The 17,095-nt window shown below is 41.6% G+C and overlaps 1 protein-coding gene across 2 annotated transcripts in view; it reads right to left on the bottom strand.

The window, feature by feature from the left end:
• Window positions 1–17,095, bottom strand: part of ANO6 (anoctamin 6) — an 83,061-nt gene that overhangs the window by 41,691 nt on the left and 24,275 nt on the right. For both annotated transcript variants that reach the window (XM_030015868.1, XM_030015869.2), the window contains exons 2-3: window positions 12,296–12,372; window positions 2,410–2,538 (exon numbers count right to left, since the gene is read on the bottom strand). In XM_030015868.1, the coding sequence (XP_029871728.1) occupies window positions 2,410–2,538; window positions 12,296–12,372 (206 nt within the window). The remainder of the gene's footprint in view (window positions 1–2,409; window positions 2,539–12,295; window positions 12,373–17,095) is intronic.

The following is a 17,095-nucleotide window of genomic DNA, read 5'->3' as shown; positions in this document are numbered from 1 at the left end:
CAGCTTCTTCCACTTGCATGGCAAGTGATCTCAAGTGAGCAAAGGACCTCTCTGTCTTTGAGATGACTAACGCGTTTGTGTGCTTGGAGCTGACCTGCACCCATCCCATCCTAAAAAGTTAGAAAGCTTACATCTATTCACATTTTAAGAGACTGTTCCTCCAACAATAGATTTAGAAATGCATTTCTAAACTGCCGACACCTGTCTGTGAGGTTTTAGAGAGAGGGAGCCAGTACTTCTGAGTTGTATCACAGGAGTTTGGTTATGACCAGGTGACTCATTTCAGCTTATGTGACAGACTCATTGAAAAAAATTCTCTCCTTGCTCCCTCTTCTCCTTCCTCCACCTTTCAGTGCCCTCTGGTACTTTACCCTATGTGTAGTGTTTTGTCTGTTTCATGGCCAACTTTGGGTTTTTTCATTAGTTCTCCAGCTCAGTGTCATCACACTTGTATCCTTTGTTCTTGTCCTTGGAAGTCCTCTGTAACTGCCACTTCTTCATCCTTATCTCCTTCTATGCTTTCTACTGCCCTTTCAGCACTGTATGCATTCCCAGTATCAAAATTCTTGCCTACACCTTCCACAGTACCCCTATGGCTTCACATTCTCCCTGTCCATGGAAATCCTGGCTCTGAAAACTGCTATCACTGCTGTTTTCAGCTTCCTTCCGACATATCCATGTCACCCCAATGACGCGTCTCAATCTCCTGGCAGTACTTCTGTCCATACAGACTTTGTCGGCCACTTTCCTGCCAGGCCACAGAGCTGGCTCTTGTTCAGCTTGCTGTCCACCAAGACCATGAGGGCCTCTTCCACAGAGCTGCTCTCCAGCCACTCAGTCTTCACCTTGTCTGACCATTAGTCTCATATACTCTCGTTCTCACCTTTGTTGCGTGTAGGTAGACCGCTTCTTCTTCCTCAGCACACCACAGATTCAGTGTGGCTGCAGATCCTTGTAGGACTGAGACCTTTGAAAGTAAACTTTTTTTGCAAGCACCTAGCGCATTACCCACAATCTCCTGGTCTAATTATTCATGGTTTCATTCTGGTTAATGTCCTAACATTAATGCTGCATTAAAAATACTACTCCATTGCTCACATTTAATTTCCATCACTGTTTGGAAAAGACACTCATTATATTTTTAAGTATATTTGGGCAATGGCCAAATATTAAAAACATAAATGTAAAATGCTAATTGATAAAAACAATTGTTTCCAAAGGGGCAGCTTTTTGTTTCTAATTACCTCTTTCAATTAATTTTTATTGCTGATCCTGTGATCACGTGTAATGCAACATCCACCCACTGCAGGACTCCCTCAAAACCTACTAACGACATTCCTTATGGCTGCCCCATTAATGCCAACGACAACACTGTGTAATGAATATCAACCAACTTAGTACAGGCCTTTTTACTCCTACTCTTCTCTTTCCTAACTGCAAATTATTATTTGCATATGAGGTCCTATCAGTGTTATCTTTGTCCTTGCCTGTCGCTACCAGAGGCTGCTGTTGGAACATGGAGAGTTGCTAAATCAGAGAAGGAAGCGGGTGGGTGGGAAAGCGCAGATGCCAAGGGGACTACAATCCCGTGGATGGATATTTCTCAGGCAGTTCACAATTACAATAGCTCAATGGCATGGCTGAGCTTGTTTTTGTGGCCCTGGGTGCCATAATGAATGTAGTTCACTGATAGAACTACTGAAATAATTAAAAAAATAATAGTTAAAAATAATCTATGATTGTCGTTCATAGTTGTTAAGGAGCATCAAGCAGTCACTGCCTAGAGTCAGAGATTTTTTGCAAGGTCCCTAAGGGGGGGCCAAGCTGTCGAAGTGTCAAGGGAAGGAGTGTTACAGGGAGAAATTCTGATGGTAAAGTGACATACAGTTATTTCCCATAAATGACTTAGGTACTTTATTGGGCAGAATGTCAGCAGCTATGTTCATAACTGTGATCTGGAGCACCTGGTCAGCTGCTCCTTCTATGGGTTCCTCTGAATACCCTGATTTTAATACTAAAGTCCATTAGGGACCTAATTCAATCACTGTAGGTACAGAAAATTGCCCTAGTCTGAAGATCAGGGTGTCTAATTCTAACTGGGAACCTGACACTAGCATTTTTCTGCTCACATCTCCTGAAGGATTCCGTCCCAGGAGGATGCTCTGAGGTCACCTAGCACGCACTGACAGACACGATGTGCAGTGCTCTGCCCATTTACACAGCAGTCTGCTGGCTTAAGCTCACCCCTGCTCCCTGCTCAGTTTGATGGGCTTCAGTCTCCCAGCTCCCAAGAGTACTCCTAGGACAGGGCAATGCAATTGCCGTTCTGCGTGAGGGCACTACTGTCCTTTCTGCCTACTGCTCTTAACACCCAACAAATGATTCAGATTTATCCTGAAAATAACTTACCTTTTGCTTTTTACGATCACTCCTCTTATGAGTCATTTTTTTGCTTTCATCTTCATATACCAAAACAAAGTCAATTCTTCGCTGCCCATCGTTGAAGAACAAGGAGTCAGGCTTATCATCAAAATCAGCCTGGAAGGCAGGTAGGATAGGTTAATATGAAGAACTTTACTTGTCGGTACCTTACTTGCCTCCTGTTACACAGTATTTCAGTGAACAGAGAAACTCAACACATCAGACATGAAGACCACCAAAGTGACAACAAAAGTAGCATGGAGTAGAATGGAGAAAAAAAGTTGGGAGGTCTCCGCATGACATAAGAACAGCAGAACTTTGACCTAATTTTGTTCTTTAAAAATAGCATATTAGCTTTTGGCAATGGGAGGAGCATTGGGATGCAGAACCATTCCCGAACAATGCATCTGTCAAGAAATTTGCATGCCATCATGGATACAATGTTAGATAGTCTATCTACAAGATATGTTGTTGCCTAATGGGAGTCTCAGAATTAGTGCGTTCCCATCTGTCTCCTTACCCACCAGAAGTTTAAGCATCACTGCAATTAAAAAAAACCCAAAACAAAAAGCCCAGTAATTTCATGGACCCTAATACCCAAACCCATCATTGCCCAGAGAACAAAGAACATGACCAGGCTGCAGATGAACTCTCAAAATGGACACATCCTATGTGGATTTATTTCCCTTTTCATTCGCAACATCTCAGCAACCAAAAAACATTTTTGTACGCCACACATCCATCATGTTATAATATATGCCAAAATCAAAAGGATTAATATATCCATAAGCCATTATCTACTCCCCGGAGGAAAGTAGGATAGATTGTCATATCCAGTAATAACATCTTAATGTGTTATTTCATGTGTGAAACGATACAGACACTGATGACGGGGGAACCTGAATCCTCGAGTAATGATTTTGTAGTTTCTTAGAGCACTCTGAGGGCACTGTCACATGTAACAACCCCTTCTTTCAGGTAATATATAGCTGTAACGTTATCAGAATTGTCATGTAATGAGAACCAAACTCTCAGGTACTTGGCCAAATCCCTCCATGGTGTTAATGAGGGCAGTGCAACTGAAGTTGATAGATATCAAATGTCTGAAATGGGACTCGGCATTGCATTAGAGATGGTAAGATCTCCAAAGGTGGCAAGAGTCCCATAGAGAACCACAGAGGAGCCTTGGCTTCCAGATAGCTGGGCATGCAGGGTGGCCCAGGGCAGGATCAGGCTGGGCAAAAGGAGCCAGAATAATCTCTTGAACATGCTGTGCCTTTGGGGACATGGAATAGATTCCCAGATGTCCTATCCCTGAAATTTCCCTGTCAGTGCAGACCAAACTTCATGAGGGATGCCAGGTCCAGTTTGGGGAGTTTTGGGATGTCCGGTCCACAGAAAAGCACATGGAAATGTAGTTAGGGTGTCAGAGACCCCTTAAGTGTGGACTGAAATGGTTGTTCTTCAACTGTGATAAAACTGAGAAGAATGCCAGTCTTCAGTCAGGAGCACCCCAGTTCCAGGGAGCATACAATGTTTTAGGAACCACATGTGTCAGTGTTTCCAAAACAAAATTTCCCAGGAGTCTTATTCTAAACCTCTCGCTGTGGACTACTTTGTTACTGTTTATTGGCTGAGCCAAAACAGTCAACCAAGATGTGTCTCCCCTTAATTACAACAAAATTTCCATAGTTTAAATAAACTCAGGGGAGTTATTAAGCTCACTATTTTTTTATGTTGTATGTGCAAAGGCTAGGATCTGCTGCAAAGAGGTCCTGTTAACTTAGTTGCTTCAAACAGTCTGAGCAGATTCTTGGTTAGAACAGTTATCTTTGAATCCCACCTGTGCCTAGAGATTTGTGACAAACCTGACAGCAAGCAGCTGCTGACATACATACATGCATATATATATATATATATACACACACACACACGCACGTTGACATAAGGCCAATATACACGTATATTCTATGTTGGTTTCACAATCTGGCCTAGCTTTCAGAAACTACCTAGGCAGTCACCAAATCAACATACAACTGAACACTGTGAAGAAAGTTTTAGGAAAAAAATTGCTTTAAACTTTCAGATGGCATCACCAGACCACAATGACACTGAGTATCACCTAAAGCAAGTCACAGATGGGCTTGCGCAGAAATTCTTCTAAATTCTTGAGTGCTAGCGTTGGCATAGTCCCATCAAGCAATCAGACTTGACCCTGACAAGTTTTCCTCCTGCTGAGGACTAGCCATGGGTGTAAAATGGAGCCCTGCTGCGACCATTTCCAGTCTCATTTACAATATAATCACGATGATTTCACGTTGACTAGATTCCCATCGGGAGGAAAGCATCAACGACAGCCAACGGCCCCTGTTGGGAGACAGGTTGGGAGGTGAGGGAACGGAGCCCAGCAGGCACCGAGCCCAGCCCCGCAGCCGCTGCTCTCCCCCGGGACCCCAGCAGGCTCTGCCCAGGGCTAAAATTGCTCCGTGTTGCAATGCTGGAAACACAGAGCCCAAACCTTGTGATAATGAATAAGGAGGGGAAGTGTTGCTGCTGCATAAGCCAGAAGTTTTTTTAATTGGGCCTCTTCGTCTTTTGAATCTTAGAAACAGCATTTATAATAACTTCTGTTTAAAGAGACAGAGTTTAGTTGTGAAATTCAAGCACTTGAAAGCGTAAAAGCAGTAATAGCTTTGAGTTTTTTTCACTCCAGCTTTTAGCTCTTTCTCCTATATGACCTATCCACAGGATAGAAAAGAAATGGCAGACAGCAAACATCAGATCAAGTTTTGATCTATCAAGTTTTGATCGTAATTTGTGATTGCATAACTTTACCATTTAAGTACTTTTCCTTTAAATGTAGTCTCCTCTAAGCTTATAAAACTAGTATGTAACTTAGTGACAACTGGCTTAACAGAATTGTCAATAACCAGACAAAAGACTGCCTGTTAATCAGTATTCTGACTCATGCATTTACTTACATACGTGGTCATCCACATGAGTATATACATGTTACCACATACCTACATCTTGATTGCTTTCTTTCTTTCTATCTATCTATCTGTCTGTCTGTCTCAAACTATGCATATAGATAATGGAATATAGCTGAAAGATTAATCAATATTGGACTGCATGAATCCAGAGAGCCAGAAGTTCACACTTTTGAAACTAACTTCTTAAACGTAATCTCTATTGCTTTTAATCACAAGGGCATTGTTCAATTGACCTATCCATAGACACATTATATATCAATAAAATAATAAAGAATTGACTCATTAAGCTGGAATACTTAAGAGATCAAGATTAAGACCCACACAAATAAATTGTAGTGTAACATTAAATGTAGCTCAATTAAAAGTAAGAAGTAAAATGCAAATGGTAATGTAATAGTTAAGGTTCCGACAGTCACATTAACTGAGATGTGTGGCGTATCTTGTAATCCCTACTGGATAGTTTGTAATGAAAAATCATATATTATTCAATATAATTACCAGGGGAAAAACAAGACTGGAAACCAAAAAAGATGTGCTGTACTCTATAGTTAATAATTCCTTTGAGACAATGTTTGTTTTCTAAAAAATATGTAATATTATTTGACAGTATTACAAATGTTATTATCATACAAATGCACACAAGCTTGTGTACATAGACACATAAGTTAATGAGGCTGAAATTCCAATACATAATTTTTCTTAAGTATCAGTAGCAAATTATAACCCAAAATAATGAACAGGCCCATTGATACCTCTTTGTTTTAGAAGAAACAAATGCCGGGTCTGTTTACTGCACTTTCTAATTTTCTTAGCCTCAGCATAATCACATTTTAAGTACTGACGGAGGCAATCGGTTGTGCACTCTAATGTTATAATAATACCCTAGTGGACAGCAGGTTAATATTGATTAACATCATTAATAAATAAAAAAATATAATACATTTAGCTGTAAAACACTAATTATATTTAGCACATACTCCGTGGCGCTTCTGAACTCTCCAGGTGCTGTACAATCAACCGCTTGCCTACCACTGAGAGACAGGGAACTATTAGCTGCTTTATTAACAGAAGGAATCTGACGGAGAGGAGGACCTGGCCGTGGATAAGGCTTTTTGGAACACTTAGGTTACACCTACGTGGGCTAGCCTAGAGGCAGGATGGCCATGTTCATGTGGGTGTACCTCTGCGTTTCAGTTCAGAGCAGGGTCAGGTCGGGTGAGCATCAGTGGCTCTTCGCTCCAAGGAATGAGACTGGAGGTAGCCAAAAAAAGCCCAGAAACGTGTATAATGCAGACACCACCTCCTCAGCGCCAAACGCCTCGTTCTACAGACCCGCTGCTTGGGTCCTCGCTTCCAGAGGACGCACGCGCAGCTGGAGCTGGGAAGCGCTGCCCTGATGCCATCAATCGCGCTGCCGGCCCTCTGCCCCGCACATTTACACACCTCCCCTTCGTCCTCCCCGACTCCAGCCCCCCGCGGCCAAGGAATAAGGAGCTTCCCGCGCTCTTTGCTAATCCGGCACAAGCAGTCGTCGGTAAACAGCATCTGCTCTCCCAGCCCCCGGCACAGAGTGGCACTCGGAGGAGGGACAAGCTGGCCACGAAGACGAGCTTGCCCCTCCACGCAGGCTGAGGTAACCGGTGTGACTTCAAGTGACAGCATCATGGCCCCGACCCTCAGCCCCTTGACTCAGAGCTCCTCAGGAGGAAGACTACCGCGTGCTCCTCCGCACGTATAACCGGGCTGGCTCGCCGGTATCTGAGGGGAGTTGTCGTGTCTTACTCTTGAGACCGCTCCGGTAGCCATGGCTACACGTGATGCCTGCGGCGGGAGGCGAAAGGAGACCACGCCAGTGGAAAGCTCCCTTCAGCAGCAGCGATGCTCCGCGCCAGGGGAGGAAAAACGGTGGCGTTACGAAGAAACCTGTCTTCACTTTTCCGGGCTTCTCTGGGCATTACATTGTTAAACATTCAGTGGGGGTAGTGGTGGGAAGGGCAGCACCGAGGCAAGCGTGAAGAAAAATATCTGCTCAGGAATTGCAGTTATTTATTCTTTACTACACTCTGAACAAGCACAGTATTGTAAGCTGATTTTTTTTTAAAGAACAAGAAATTCTGCAGGAATGACTTATCTAACTGGAAGGATAAAAGTGCTTTATTTTGTCCCCATGAGCCTTTGGTGTGACTGTCAATAGCACCAAATGTAATCATTACTGGAGGGATAAACTACTTGTCTGCGACCTCACATAATTTTCAGATATGCTTCAAAACAGCTTCCTGCAGCATGCCAGGGAATAAATCAGTTCTGGGAAACAAGGGAGCAGAGCAGAGCCTGTGTAACATCGCCTCTGCTGACAGGTACCTGCAAAAAATCCTCCCGCCGGAGCACGGCAACAGTCTTGCGGGGGACCCGCAGGTTACACTTCAGTTGTGGGTTTTACGTAGGTGAAAATTTCAGACTGCCTGTTTAGGAGCACAGTTATTTCTCTCTACAGGCCTCAGGAAACTTCAAATCAAGTAAATAAAAAGGAAACAAATTATATTACCAGGGTATCATGAAACATAATTATCTGTAAAGTGCTTTGAGATCATCTGAAGAAAATGTTGCAGAAATATAAAGTTCTTCTTACTGTCACAGCTATATAACAAGATCTTTTATTACTTTATGTTCTGAGTGACCAATAGAGACAACTCTCTGACATTAAGACCAACACAAGCATTTACTTCTGGAAGATATAAGAGATATATATATATATATACAATATATAAGATACTTCTGGAAGATATAAGTTTATTTGCATATCACATGCTAATGTGGGTCTGTCTCCGTAGGGCCATAAAACTGTTATGTCTTTAACGTTTTTCCTTGTGACTCATATTTGCTAATAACAACAGAGGACTGTTTTAGTTCTGTTTTTAGCAACAATGAGATTATTAGCAAGCACTTAATCAGAAGAAGGTGGGGTTGGTTTTTTTTTTTCACTTCCTCAACATGCAAAGAAATTTTTGCTGTGTAACAAACTGAAATAAACTGAGGCTAAAGGCAAAGTAGAAAAATACGGGGCATCGTTACAGCCGCACATTTCTGTCAGCAGAAAGCGGTTGGTAACCGGCCAGGCATCGGGATGCCTTGTCCCCTGAGCTAAGTTTGGACCAGACACCCACTTGACTTCCTGTCTGAGCGTCAGGTCGCTGCTGGCTGCAGAAGGAATTCCAGTCACTCCTGATTAGAGAGAGACCAAACGGACTTACTTTTAAAGAAAGGTGAAGACTGTACGCTGCTGAAAACCTACTTTTCAGCACCTCCCATCTTTTCCTGGGATGCAGGAGTTGGGAAAATCACTCTTTCAGACTTCCCTGAAGCCTTCTCACTGCAGAAATTGTATTTGAGGGGCAGCAGTAACAGACAGTTTGAAGAAGTTATCCTCCCCTCTGCAGATGTTGACTCTCAAGAAAAAAAATCTTACTGTTACATCCAAATTCAAACTATCTACCTATAAAGCAGATCAGCCTGCAAAATGAAACGTCTGAGAACTGGAAAAGGCTTGAATGAATGCTCTCTATGCAGTTTTGTCTTCCTTGTACATACTGTTTATGATACATGACTTAATTGTACAACCACATGCCATACTTCTACCCTCCTTGTAGTAGTTACAGAATACTCCTTATTATCTTCTTCATTCAATGCCTTTTTTTGTTACACCTCATCTAAATAGTCCGAATGCTTAAAATAGGGATTTCCTTCTGACTATGCCTGTGGTACTCTCCTCATAGAATCTCAGTGTTGTACAAATGTTGAGAAGTTTAATTTTACAAGGTCCCCCAGGAGAGAAAGTAACAGTATAACCCTCATTTTAATGGTGATCACATAAGGTATCTAGAGAGCAATGCTAAAACCTATTGACTGTCTTCTAAATTTGGGGTTCCAGCTTGAGACACCAGGACAGTGAAATCTTTCCAGAGAGCTCAGCAATTCTCTCTCTTCAAAGAGCAATGCACTCACTTTCAGGTCCGTATGTGACTATTTTGAACTAATGCAAACAGGGCCACAGATGTTCCCCTTTGACACTCAGGAAATAAACAAAAGCTGGATGTGACTTTGCAAGTCTCGCACAGAAACCCTGTAGCAGGAGCAGGGATAAAATCCAATTATCTAGGACCGGACTGAGTTTCTCTAGTTGTAAGAGCCTTTCATTCCTTCCCTGGACATTCCTTCCTGCCACATTTACACCATGCTGAAGTACTACAAACAACATTCTCGCAGAATATGGGCTTTTTGGAGATTAATGTCCTACTTGTACCAGATGAGGCAGGGATCTTGTGGCAAACTTAGCATGTGATCCTCTAATTGGAGACGGCACAATGAGAAGAACAGGACCATTTTTATTAACCAGTAACTTAGTCCTGGCTACTCCAGGACGACTTGCAAAATCAAATCAAATTTCCAGAATACTTCCAGCTGCAAAGCATGATCTAAGTTTAGACAACAGGTGGAGTATTTTCCTTCTATTCAATCGTTTAAGGTTAGGCTTCCTATTTAGTTTCCATTTCTAGCTACAGTTAGCACTCATCCATTTCACAGACAGGCTCAGTAGATCTCAATTTTATCTTTCTGGCCCCTCCACCCCACTGAAACTGCCCAGCGGCTGACAAGGAAGACCTGACTCGGAAGGAGCAGTGCAGAAAAGATGCTGCTAAAACTGAGCAGAAATTACAACTGCTGGTAAACATGAGTAACCAAAAATAAAAATTGATTTTGACAGTCGATTTTCAGTAGAAATAAAAATAAATTCTACCAAGACTGCTCGGAGGAGACTGTTCTAACCACAAGGTATATGACATTCTAGCTGTTTTGATGCTATTTCACATCATATAAATACAGAAAAAAAAAATTTCATTGAACCACAGAGAGTCTAAGAAGGATTTTTATAACATCCTGGTCAGGGCACTCAGTTGGGAAATGGAAGCTCTTGGTTACACCTCATGCTCCAAAAAATGTTTAAATATTTTTCCAGAGACCAAAGCAGCTTCAAACAAAGAACACCCTGCTGCAAAACACTGGGACAGGGGCAGGGGAGGTAAGGGTATCCAGCTCCCAGAAGGAAAGTCATTTCCTGGTGCTTTGGGTATTTGTTTCCTACAGCAGAGGCAAGAACAAACCCTCCTGACCCATAACTATGACAAGTACTTTGCCAGCTGAGCTGCTAGAGCAGCTCCCCAAGGCTCTGGTGCACCTTGGTGCAATGAAGAGTGAATCTATCCCTTCATTTACACTGCTTTCAAAATGCACTAACACCACAGAAATCCTTTGTCTCTTTCTTTCATGATTATTTCCCATTTCAGTTTGATATGAATCGAAATAGCTTTCAGTCTGGTGGCCAGGCTGAAAAATAAATTATCTAAACATCTCCAGTCATAATATCTACATATAAGACAGGGCAGGCTTAATTCAACCCCCTGAATCTGAATGCTTGATTTGAATTTTTAACTTTTTAGCTCACTCTTCATTGTATTGTATGTTCTCCTAGTCATATAAAGAAAATAACATATTTCCTTATAGGCAGAGAAGTCAGCAGGACCTGGACCTCCACAGTCATAACAGACCTCCTCTGTGCAGCTAAAGGGATAACCGGTAGCAGCGGTAGCAGGCTGTCATTCCTGGAGCAGGATCTAGTAGGCAGTGGTAAAGAAACACACAGGCAGGTTCAATTATTTGTAAATAGCTGATAGTTTAAATGTCAATGCCTTGGACGGGGCTGACTGGGAACCAGCTCCAGCTCACATTACTTCGTGACACCATTACAGTACTTTCTTGAATGATTTCTCTACGTGAAAACTGTCATGAAGCTCTTAGGTGCTCAAAATTAATAGGTCCAATGAGCAATTATTGAAACTGTTGATCCTGTTTCTTTATGCCTTGTTCTCCTGTAACACTGATCCACTTGTAGAGGTAGCTTGAATAGAAAAGACAACCTATACACACCCAAAGCCAGTGACACTAACCTCTGTCATTAGAGTAACAAAACACAGAACAGGCTTTTTTTGATTTATATGGAGTTGCTCTGTTAGATTTAGGATAAGTATATGATTTTACACCTTTTTTAATCCAGGCTTATAGCTATCTCCTTGTGCAACTGCAGACCACACTTGTACCATTCTAGGGGAAAAAAGAAAATTGGACGTATCAGCATGCCAGTTGGGCATAAGGTTGACAAAGCATGTGCCATTGCAGGGCTTTTTGGGGTCAACTGGCCAGCCCTTAATGATAAATGAGATCTGAGCGGATCCTGAGTTAGAGCCAGAAGCCTGTTAGCTGTAGAAAACATTAGGCGAGCTGGGGAATCTGAGCTTTGGATAAAAGGAATGGACACCTCCAGGTCTTTTTTCTTCTTGCCACTTCTATCTCTGATTGGAGTAAGGAATTTCTTGGTGTCTCCAGGCTTTCTGTAAAAATGAGTCCTGAACTCACATGTCAGCCAACTAATACCTGGCTGTGTATGGACTCTATAGTGTATGTGTGTTTATATGTAGGGTGTGTTCATAACTATTTATCCTTGCATACACACAGAGAAATCCTACACATGCATGTACAAAATTATGTGTAGAGAGAAGGTGTATGTGTGTGTATCAGTTTATAGTGAATATATATTGGTCACTTTTGAGTCCAGCGCCTGTGTCAACCTGCACTTTCACATCTGAGTCAATGACTTCAGGTACTTTTTAGTGAAACAGAGATAGAGCAACTCAGATTCAGTCACGCAGATGAACTGCATGTGCTGCAAAGGCAAAGGAATGCTAGTCTTCCGGAACAGCTACTGACTGTTGCATATCTATATGAGAAAAAATTACAGGTAGTCATAGTTAAAGTAAAGAAGTACCCACCCATTCAGGAGTATGAAGGTTTTGCTGATCCGGCACAGTTCCGTAAGTGGGAATAATCACTTGGTTCAGTTCCAAGACTAAAAATAGACATAAAAAATGAAAACGTTTCAGCATTTTGTGTGGTAGGTGTTGGGGCTTTTTAAAATCTTGTCAATGATTTGTGGAGAAGCCACTTTATTGCATTTATTTAGTATTTCAGAAACAGAATGTTTGTATCTCACGCGTCAGTTATAATCAGCAGGTGGCAAGAGAGCAAAACATAAATTTCACCAGGATGACAAGCTAATGCTAGGAGAGCATCCTGACCAAGCTACAGGGATGCAAAGCATCCCTTTGCTAGTATGTGTTATTTAATGTTTCAGAAACTCTATCCATACTCTAGCAGTAGTTATGTTTATCTTTCAGTGAATAAGGGTACCAGAACTGGCTCCACCTGCACAAATAACCCTACCCCATGCTGACCGTACTTGTCAGACAATAACAAATAACAGTACCAGGGAATTCTTCAAAAATCCTAGAATGGATGTGATAAGCAGTGATGCTGTAACATTCACTCTGTAACAGGAATGATTTTCACATAATCTAATAACACACCTACAATTCAATGTGTATTGATGCCCCAGTTACTCCTCACCCATTTCCTCAATACCTGTTAAAAACCAACAACCTGCAAACTGAATTGGTTTCCTGAAAATACAGCATAAAATTAAAATGATCTTATGAAGTATGCTACTCCATAATACTCACCACCAGATCAAGCACTGGATAACACACAAATTCATCCTAATAAAGCTGCTGGAAATAAGTTACAGAAGCTCTACAATTGCTGCAAGGTATTGGTTTTAGTTTCTTAACAAATATTTTTGGATCTTAAGAGGAAGCCAGATAACAACCTGAGGCTGAAGATAACATCAAGTAGCTGAAGGGAGAAGGCTGCTTTCTGCCTATGCATGGCAGGCAGATGGACCCCATGTGTTATTTTTAGATCCTTAAAATAGAGAGGTGTCTTAGCTAAGTCTGTCCTGCACTGAGGAAAGGGTCATGGATATCAGTGGTACCTAAATGCCAGTGTTGTTGGGAAAGGATAGCCTCAACTTATCAAAAAATACTATAATACTAAAAGAAAGCCCCCAAACTCTAAAATAATCTGATCTATAGTACTGTTAGGATAGCTAAACACCTATTAGATACTATGCCAGGACAAACATAGCTGATATGCCTGGGTTTTTTTTTTTTTTTTTTTTTTGGCTTAAAAACTTCATTGATATGTGGCCAAATTCTCAAGAACTTTTAAGAAGCTTTTTTTTCACGAATGATGCTCGTTTATACCAGCTGAAGATATGTCAAAACACTTAGAAACAGAGCACAAGACCGCTCTTTACAAATCAACAGAATTCTCTCATGGCCTCTAAGCATCTGAATTCTCTGGTTTAAATACTCTTTCAGAGAGTTTGGTAGCGACGTCGTTCCAGATGTTGAGCTGTCAGTCTCCAGATCTCTACTGTGGTGATAGTGTGTACTCTAGGGAGGAGACAAAAGCAGCTCCATGAATTTTTCCATCAACACCGCTTCAGAAACATTTGAGTCATAACCCAAAGGTTGGCCAGTTGAATAATCAAAGTCCGTGAGCTCTGAAAAACACTAACATCTTTAGAAACATTTCCCAGCATTTAAAAACAGAGCAGGAAAATGTGGACTAGTGTAGCACACAAACTTTACATGGTGAGACAATAATATGAGGACTCGGAAAAAATGAGCATCTCAGCAGCTACTGCAAGATTGCTGTATACGCGCATCATTATGTTTTAATGGGTTCAGCTCAGACTAGTGTGAGAAGGGCAAAGACATATTCTTGATGTCAGTGTAATGGGCATCACCCTACATTCCTTAGGGCATTCTTTATTCTCTATCTGGACACAAAGATACCCAGAGACAAAGTGCTTCTGCAAACCCACGGGAGAGGGAATGTTTCTGCCCACATATAATGAGCAGAGTGAAGGAGAAATATAAGCATCTTGCTTTGAAATATAAACATCTGCTCTGAAGCTCTGTGTGTCATTACACAAAACAAGCAGATGTGGATATAGACACGAAGACTTCTGCCAGCCACTGAACTGCAGTAACGAGAATCATGAGTTAAAATGGCCTTTTTGCTTAGGCCTCACGATGTGTAACTACACACCCCTCATCAGTGCTGTCTAGAAATCCCTTCAGCCAGAACTGAAGGGGGAAATGTGGCATTCACAGCAGGAAGGATAACTCCAGTTCTCCCAAATCCTGATGGATCTAAGGCTGCTCAGGAATATCCTCCGGAGAAATTTATACATGAGTACAATTTGATTCTGCCTCAGTATCTCTGGCCAGCACATCTTCCCCATGATATGGTGAGTGTCATGCACTCATTATCATTTTATCAATATTTAGCATCTTAACACATTTTTACTTGAAATACCACTCAGTACAGCCCCCGGGCCAATGAAAGGACTTACGCAAAAGGGACCTGCCACTCTCACTTCTTATGGGACATTAGCCCAGAACTTCTCTCAAATTAAATACAGATTAAGGCTTGTGTGAAGCCAAAAATACAAAGCCTTGACACTACCTGAATGTGTACTTAGATAAGATTTGTTCTGGCAGTGGTTTGCAAGGACAGTTGTGCCTATTTGTGCAGGTTTCAGCTGGAAGAGACCGTTCTAGCATCTCGGAAGTACAAAAATGGTACCTGCAAAAAATCAGCTTTGCCAGAAAAACCTGCACCCACACAAAGTGCTTTTCCTACCCCCAAAATCACTTCATTCATTTCTCCCACCTCCCCTCCAGCATTATGGTAAGGTCAGTTTTAAGTATGGGGGACAAGAAAGAAAATTGCAGCACAAAAGTTTGGGGCTGGACATTAAGGAAAACATTCTAAGAGCGAGAGCAGTAGAAGAGACTGCCTGGGAAGGCAGGGGAGGTCATATGAGGTCTTCAACATCAGAGATTCTTCAGTACAGATTAATTAAATATCCTGGAACAAGCTAGGCCAAGTTGAATCCGGCATGAACCTTAGGAGGATGGCCCAGATGAGTTTTTGAGGTCCTTTCCAGACCCAGTTTCCTCTGAGTGTAAGGCTGGTCATTGTGTTCTCATAGTTATGTCCAAAAAAGACCAGTGTGTTGAGATTTTATATTAAAATAATAGTTCTGCTTACCTATTTCGACTTCAGAAGCATTATCACTCCTGTTAATGTTTGGGTCAGAGCACATCAAGTGTAGATGCTTATTTTCTACCACCCAGCCAAGTAAAGCAAAGAAGGTGTAAGGGAACAAAGAAATCTACTGGATTTGTGCTGGCATACTCTGATTTTAATTGACCAATACATCAATTTCTATCTTCAAGTAATCCTGGCAACATATGCTTTTGTCAGAACATTTTGTCTAATTTCTTTGAATTGTACTCATAGATTTTGAGTTCCTGCTCAGTGATACCAGTTGGTCTTTGATCTAGTTCTTACAAAATATGCTGTTGTAAAAATTTTAAGTACTGAATCTGTGCATGCTAATTTACAAGAACATCTCAGTGGTATCTGAGCTGCCAACATATCAGTGGTATTTCCAGATGCCTGGAGATGGTTCTGCAATCCAGGACACTGAATTGCGCTGTCAGCATTTCACACCTTACCTCAAATATGCCTATACACAAGTACTAAGAAGCCTATGTTAATCCCATGCTGCTTCTTTATAACCTGTGTACATCCCACACTTTGGGCCGGGCCCTGGGAGATGAATCCTACTGTTGATTCTACCTGTAATTTGTTTTACGAGTTTTCTCCATGGCTTTGCTTTCTCAAAGGTCAGCCAGCATTTCTGACTGGATTGAATAAAGATCCTAAAATTCCTTGAGAGCCAACGTAAGATGTCCAGTCTTTTCATTAGTTAATTGATATTGACAGTGAATGGGTTTATAAGTTCAGTGATCTTCCCATTGAATAATTCAATTTTAAAGGCTTTCATGAACATTACTACTAGCAATCTCCACCTATTGCTATGGCAGAGGTGAGAGGCTATGGCATGCTGATAGGCATGGAAGCGGCTCTCCCTTTGGCATAAATATAAAGAAGAATTAAACCTTTCCTTGGAATCTGAATAGTGAAATAAAAGAAGCTGCCTAAAGCACAGGCAGTAGGGATGAAACAGCTTTTTTGAGACTGTAAATTAAGAGGCCTGAGAATGGAAAAAAAGCAGTATCCAGAAGTGAAAAGAAAGGTGCTGCCCAGAAAAACATTAATGACAAGAAACCCACAAAGATATTGGATAAGCTGATGTTTGAAAAGACCACTGAGCTTGGCTCTATAAGCACAGACATTGCAAACATGCCTGAAGTTGCCAGACGTTTTGTGCCAAAGAAGTTCTTGGCTATGATCAATTTCCTCTCTAATGGAAATAATCAAATGTGAAAAAGGGCAGCAGCACTCTCTAAGCTTGTAAATCACCTACATAAGCCAAATTAACAGGCACAGAATTATTCTGAGAAATCCAAAAGGTCTTACAACACCAAACTCATAGCACCTAGTACTTCACTTCCCTGAACAAACCTGTGAGACATTGCAAAGGACAAGATCTCAGCCCTGGCACTGAACATGGTACCTCATGAGCAATCACGAATGTAAAGCCAGGAAGCGATGTCTGGAATTCCCAGGCATTGCTGCTTTGCTATAGATACTATATCACCTCTCACTTCCCTCAGAGTATTTTGTAATTCTGTCTGTCACAGAAATTTTAAAAAGTCTAAGTCCCAAATCCTGTTCTTACAGGGGAAAAA

The sequence above is a fragment of the Aquila chrysaetos genome, chromosome 5 (genome assembly GCF_900496995.4).
Source record: "Aquila chrysaetos chrysaetos chromosome 5, bAquChr1.4, whole genome shotgun sequence".
Classification (NCBI taxonomy): domain Eukaryota; kingdom Metazoa; phylum Chordata; class Aves; order Accipitriformes; family Accipitridae; genus Aquila; species Aquila chrysaetos.
This window is presented reverse-complemented; position numbering and strand designations above follow the sequence as displayed.